A 7027-nucleotide genomic window follows, 5' to 3' on the forward strand; every position below is an offset into this window, starting at 1 on the left:
GTGTTCACAGCCAACACATTATTCTCTTCCTTGAATGCCAAAAAGGTTCAAAGATCTTTAGATTAGTAACGAGCATATCTCAAGCGGCACAATCATGAAGTTGAAATTCAATGTACATCTCTCCTCACACTAATTCTATACCTCCTTGTAATTAAAATAACTAAGTTGTATTTTCTACATAAATAGATAATTAGCCTTTTCAAATAAAAAATAAACGTGGATGTTCATGCTAAATTAACACTTGGTATTTTATAACAAGTTGTAACATTCATAGGAAATAATATACAATGTTCAAATCAGGCTCGTCAAATACCATCTTCTAATCCCATAATTATTAGTTACCATAAAAAGCTATTTAGGAGAAAATGACTAACAAGAGTCAAATAACTTATATACCTGAGTTGGCAATACTCGTTCAAATTAGTGACGGATTTCTGTTTCTTAGAGCTGTGAATTTAGTTCTAAATCCTATGCTATAGAACTCAATCACTCCTTCATGAAAGAATTAATGAAAAGAAGGATAAAACGAAAAAGAAGCACCACCTTAAACCACAGTGCACAAGTCGTAGTGGGAATCAAAAGGCTTGTCCACTTCATTCATCTTCAGAATCTAAATAGTAGACAAGCATCAATACAAGCCTGCAAATGGAAAGTTGAGATAAAATTTTGCTTCAGGTTCCTTGAAGAAAATGATAAATAGAGTCACGAAAAATGTTGCTTAAGGGTATATATATGTTTTGGATGATGATGGAAGGGAGGACAAATTTTTCATTTCTAATTAATATTTTTTTATTTGATCATTTTTAAAATAAAATAAATAAAATGATAGATTAACATAAACTTTGTGTTAATCTCTTTTTTTTTATAAATAAGTTTTTTTAATTTGAAAATAAAATATTTTTATTTCCTACCATCCCCTACCAAATCCAACATCAAAAACAATTCACATGCCCAGAGCAAAACATTCATTTTATTTTGTGATAAGATAAAAGGGAAAGAACACTAGTCAAATTTGAAAAAAAAAGGCAAGTGAACAGGCTAGGTACTTTCCTTGCAACCCAATACTTCAGAGCCTGGAATGGTTATAAATTATAATAGAGGTATATTACTGTTCATATTCTCCAATCTAACACAGCTCACTTAACTTTCCTAAAAGAATCCTTTGCTCACCAACACATTAATATGGCAGCAAAGATCATTAAGTTCCACTCAGTTAATGGTGTATAAGCACATACTTTAATATAGTACAAACTCTAATTTTAGTCAATCCTAAATCTTAGTTTCAGAAGTGGAATACACTAGGAAGCAAAGTTCAAGGTTCTCGTATGATCACCTAAATGAAAACATACGCTTAAAGATCCAAAATAGGAGTTCCCAATTGTGTATGATGAAATCCATTGCAGCATCCAAGGTGTTTCATAACAATCTAAACTAACTACAATCATGAGACATTACCATTGGTATGACTTGGAAGGAATATCATGAACCTGTTCAAGGATCCATCCTCATCAAGCATCAACTGCTAGTAGCAATTCTGCCATGTGATGGCAAGTATGGAAGTTATTTTAGTTGAAGGAGGTTCACATAAGGAACAAAATTTGTGAATTCACGTAAGACTGAAAAATAGCTTTAATTAACCCTAAAATCAGTACACCCTATTTGCTCCAGAACTGCATCTATGTAGAGAAGGTTTTAAGGTTTAGGATTTAAGGTTTTAATGGATAGCAGACACAATTGGTGGTTACTTGATATCAGATACCAAAACTCAAGATATGAACAATACCACTTCACAAGGACGGCTATATCATGTATGTCCCCAAATCAAGTATTAAACTTAAACCCGGCTATAGTCAGATAATCGGTCTTGACAAGTATCGTTTCAAACCAGAGTAGATGTATAACATAGGATGGTAACGATGGATGATGGGCTGAGTCTTTATAAGGTAACTCGAAAAAGGCAAAATGAATTACTGCATAGGAAAACATTAACAGCAAGTTCCAACTCCATTACTTGTACTTCAAGCAGTTGCGGTCTTTATGAGACCTACTGAATGCTGCCAGGCTATTTTTATTTTATGAATGGAGAGGTTCCCTCCCCCATAACATATTAGTTGCTTAAACTTTACTAAGTACAAACTAGGGACTAACCCCTCAACGCATTTAGGGCATAAGTAAAATTTGTTACTTGCTCCAAGAATGCATTATGGAAAAGTTTTTTGCTACAATATGTTTACTGAATACTGGAACAGTGGCCCATATACCTAATTTTTCATCCTTAGAATTGTAAAATAATAAACTTTCTGAATTATGAAATCTGATAATTACTGGTTCGGAGATCAGAGAAATTACTAACGAAAAGATGAGATCTCCCTTAGCTTTGGATGACTGTAAACCCCAGTTTATGAAAAGAAATAATGAATACAAGTAGTTCCTGTAAGGATTTTGAAAGCCTGAGATCCTTCACTCCAAAACCCGATCACAAACTAAACAGAACACCTTCAATCTTCTCTCATTATCTTAAACTATCCAGTCATTAATAACAGAATACCTCCAATCTTCTCTCAACAATAATAATTAACTCTAACACCTCAGCTAACAGCAACAGAAACCCTAACACAATCCCAATAATCAGAAAAATAAATAGACATAATATTAAGCGGTGAGAATGTAAAACACTAAACATGGTAGATAAGCATATGCTATTTTAAGGGCAGCACAAACTAACCTGAAGACAATTATTATGATGATTGTTAAGTAATAAGCAAGTTTGGCTAAGCGAAATTTCTTCTCAGAGTTAAGTACTCTAAACACTTCAGTAACATCGATGAGATGCTGCTGTTTCATGTACCTGAATCATTGAAATGGAACAAAATGAACTGAAAACAGAACATACAAGTTCATGTTCTAAGCCTTGTATGGGGAGTTCAGGACAAAATATGTGCATAATGGTTCAATATTTATTGCGACCAAAATATATTCACAGTAATTGTAAATATACAATATAAGTCAGAATGTTCAAACACAAAACTAGTGACCACAAGTTCCTTTTATTGGCACAACCATATAGCCTATAACAAATTCAAACCTCAAGAACACAATCTGGTAATGCCAAATAATTGAACAATAACCCTCAACATAAACAAACAAATATCCAGATGGCAATAAAGAGAAGATGAACCATTAAGTTAAAGCTACTTGGGGGGGCAGTCAAAAATCACTATTAATCACGATGCTGAAATAAAATCAGTAATCGACAGCATGAATGGCTGCTGCCATGTTTTTAGAATTTGCAATTTTTTAATATCAATTTATGTAGTAGGAAACGAAGTTAAGTTGACCCATATTCTCAAATGAAAAATTGTTGCATATAACTTTCTTTAAACCAAAAGACTAGACTATTAGGTGGAAGATTCTCACAGCAAGAAAGACATTAATCTTAGACTACCCCCACCAAAAAAAACCCACTTTAGCAAATTTATACGAAAGGGGATCATAATTAGAAAAGGGGAGAAACCATGTTATGCTTTCATGTAACTTGAGCAGCACATTGTTCATCTTCTGTGTAAAATTTAGTACTTACAGCATCATATGGTAGCATGTAACAGGAACCGTCATCAAAAACATGATCCAGTGACCTGTTAAAAGGCAAAAAGCGCACAATAATCCCTGCCCAATAAACTCAGGAACGATGAAGTAATTAATCCTTGATGAAGCATCATATGGGTTGATAAAGTCGGCTTCTAAGTCAGACAGCATCAAAACCTTCAACCCAAAAAAGAAAGATATAAACATTTTTAGATTCATCGAAGCTAAAAATAAATCTGAAAGTGAATCCTCTCTTACAGTTCAATCATACTGGAACAAAATAACGAGCTTAGGCGAAGAAAAAGAAAGTTGAATGAATACCTGGTAGAACGTTGAGGCTAAAAAAGCGATGTGGAAAGGGAAACAAATGATAAGCCAAAAGAACAACTCCAAACCCATTATTAATTAACAGAGAAGCAGAGAGAGAGAGAGGTAGAGTATATTGATTGGAGGAAGGAGGTGAAACCTCAACAAACAGTTGACAACGTTTGAGTTGTTGCCTTGTTGGAACACTGAACACGGACGAGGTGGTGAAGCCTCTCCGCACGACAACTTGCACATTACCTGTTTGCTTTAGTTACAATTTTTTAAACATCATTTCTCTAGCAGGATATGATGAGTCAGTCGTTTGTAGATGAATAATTTTTGTCCAAAACCTAAATCATCAATTTTTCATTACTCTTCTTTTCCTACTAAAATTGTGAGTATCTAAATAGTACTGATTCAGTAATTTAAAAATGTTTTAATAAAATATTATATAAACTACATTTAAAAGTACAAAAAAGAGTAGATAGATATCTTACACATTTCAATGATTTTTTTGGTTTTTCTACTCGTGTACGAACAGATTTAAATAGTTGAAAAAAATAGATATAAACAATATTTTGGCCTTCATATAGATCACAAAATCAGATCAAGAAAATTCGCAACTCAAGGCTAATCCAATTCGAACCTATGTTAATTCTTACTGAGGTTTGTACTTTCAGATTTTCAACCATTAATGGTGCTCGGGCTTCGTCATTCTTCATCTTAGCTCAACTAATTATCATTAAACAAATAGTTAGGTACGAACACCGCAAAACTAATCAATTTCAACATTTTGTATTGACATAGCAACATTATAATATTAATAACAAAAAATTTCGGCAATATTATAAGAAACACTTTATTAATAAAGTTAGCCACATATTACAGATGAGAAACAACTCAAATAACAATTTATGATACCGACCTACACCAGCTTAAAAGGCTAGACAATCAAACTTTGTGACAACATTTCATATAATAAAAAAATTGTGTTAATTTTTACGTGAGGATTTTGTTAGATCAATTGGGGACATAAAATAAAATGACAAACCACAATAATTAAAATCCATTACAATATGCTAATTAATTTGTATTTTTATATTAAATTAATATTAATTTTGAGAGTCATGTTAATTCAGATTCCATTCAAAATATATTCTTACTTACTTCTATAAAGAGATTGTCATCATTAAGTAAAATGTATGTATAACATTAAATACTTCAACCACTAAATACTGACTTAAGCATTAGAGAACATTTTGCAGTACTCCTAACTCCAACCAAGATTCAAGAATAAATTGATAATTAGAACAATCAGATCAACAAGGTAAAGGTGAAGACACATTTCGATGACACCCATAAGGAATACAACTAAAAAAATCAATAGACGTAAGAGTAATCGAGACCGAACAAATGGCTCTATTTCTCACTCTTTAGAAGGAAATGGTCAAAATGAAGAAAAAGAATGTTGAAGAAATCAAATCCTCTAACCAGAAAATGAATAAAAATATAACAATATTCTTGCAATTCGAAGCACCTCCAACTGTGGTAACCCATACGTTGTTGGAGGTAGAATCACAATATCAACCATCGGTGAACACTTTGATAACATTGGAAAGTGTTCGACGACACCCTTTTGTTGAAAGAATAATGAATGTCGAACTCCCCAAGAGTTAAAAAGGTTTGAAGAATGACCAATATGACGGTACAACTAATTTTGATGAACATGTTGATGTGTATGTGACCCAGATGAGCCTTTACACTTCGAATGAAGTGATACTCTATTGGGTTTTCCCTACATCTCTAAAAAGGGCAACATTGAGTTGGTTTATCCGCCTTTCACTCTTCTCTATTGACTGCTTTGAAACCTTAGTAGCCAAATTTGGAACACAATAGTCGTCACACCACCTAACATTAATTACCTTTGTCAACATACGATAAGAGAAGGGAGAGTCATTGAGCCTTTTCATTGAGAGGTTTGAGAAAGTCGCTTTGAATATCCAAAACCTTAGCCCGAAAGTGGACCTCCATCAAATGGTGATAAACCTTAAACTAGAACCCTTCGCAGATAGTCTCTACAAGAAACCAGTCATCGACCTAGATGAGTTAAGGCGAAGATACATAAAGTTCATGCAGCTAGAAAAAATCTATGAGTTCTAAAGTCAAGTACGAGTCAAAATCAGACCTAAAAAGCTCAAAGAAAATGAGACATTGACAAACCTCAACCATCAAACAAACCTAGGGAAATTGTACCGAGAATCTTCCAGTACACCTCGTTAAACACAGCGAAAAAATGAATTCTAAAATATGCTCTAAGTATTAATGTTATTCTAACACCTCGTAAGGTGTCCAGTGTTATCGATATCGGATAACGAATCATATCGAAAATCAAAATTTTTTTTTATAGAATTATAAGAAAAATCATAACGAGTTATATCAAAAACATTGCCGTCGAAAGAAATATAATATATATAAATAAATAACTTAAAAAATATAAAAATATTGAAAAAATAATCATAACTAAATATTATATTATGTTTAAAAATTCTAACAATAACATCAAATTTAAGAATAAATTCTTCTTGATCGTATTATAATCACTGTAAAAGTTAATCATTTCGTCCGAATAAAATTTGTGTAACCTAGTTGTTTGTGGTCGACAGAGTCTCGATCACGTATCGTACATCTATAAACAAAAATATAAAAAAAAAAAAAAAGTAAAAGAAAGATAATTTTTATGCCATTCCTTATGTTAAAAAGGCATAGATGATATAAAAATTGGTTGAAAACAATAGTTAAAAAAATTGAAGAGTGAGAGTTTTACTGTACATAAAAAGAGAAAAAAAAGGGTTCTAGAAAAGATGAAAGAAATTCTCCTAATTATAGACTTTTAGGAAAAAAAGTAAATTTAGTGTGATGTTATTATGCTTTTAATTTTTATTTATATAATATAATTATTGTCTATATGTATCTTATATTTTTTCCCACGGAACCTTCTTTCCGCAATTGGTTCCTAAACACTTTTTCTAAGTGAATATATCCTTTTAAATAATTTATAAAATAATGATATTTTTTAGAACAGTATTGAAATTCATCATAAAAAGTTCCTAAACACACATATAAAGACATTCAATAA

The 7027-nt window shown here is 32.0% G+C and overlaps 1 protein-coding gene across 2 annotated transcripts; it reads right to left on the reverse strand.

Moving 5' to 3' along the window:
• Nucleotides 1–223: 223 nt before the first annotated feature.
• Nucleotides 224–4269, reverse strand: LOC137814097 (protein cornichon homolog 1). Of its 2 annotated transcripts, XM_068616669.2 has the most exons (5): nucleotides 4052–4178; nucleotides 3907–3923; nucleotides 3581–3762; nucleotides 2726–2848; nucleotides 224–639 (listed from the first exon to the last, which is right to left on the reverse strand). In XM_068616669.2, the coding sequence occupies exons 3-5, from the start codon at nucleotides 3754–3756 to the stop codon at nucleotides 594–596; spliced, it is 345 nt and encodes a 114-aa protein (XP_068472770.1). In that variant the 5' UTR covers nucleotides 3757–3762; nucleotides 3907–3923; nucleotides 4052–4178; the 3' UTR covers nucleotides 224–593. The 2 variants fall into 2 exon arrangements, with proteins under 2 accessions (XP_068472770.1, XP_068472769.1); XM_068616668.1 differs by having other exon boundaries at nucleotides 3907–4269.
• Nucleotides 4270–7027: the final 2758 nt, after the last annotated feature.

Source organism: Phaseolus vulgaris, chromosome 1 (assembly GCF_051622355.1).
Source record: "Phaseolus vulgaris cultivar YP4 chromosome 1, ASM5162235v1, whole genome shotgun sequence".
NCBI classification, from domain to species: Eukaryota; Viridiplantae; Streptophyta; class Magnoliopsida; order Fabales; family Fabaceae; genus Phaseolus; species Phaseolus vulgaris.

Coding starts and splice junctions, on each gene's coding strand:
- LOC137814097 (XM_068616668.1), bottom strand. CDS start 3,984: ATGGGTTTGGAGTTGTTCTTTTGGCTTATCATTTGTTTCCCTTTCCAC. Junction 3,763..3,906: donor TAGCCTCAACGTTCTACCAG/GTATTCATTCAA, acceptor TTTGGGTTGAAG/GTTTTGATGCTGTCTGACTT. Junction 2,849..3,580: donor ACATGCTACCATATGATGCT/GTAAGTACTAAA, acceptor TCAATGATTCAG/GTACATGAAACAGCAGCATC.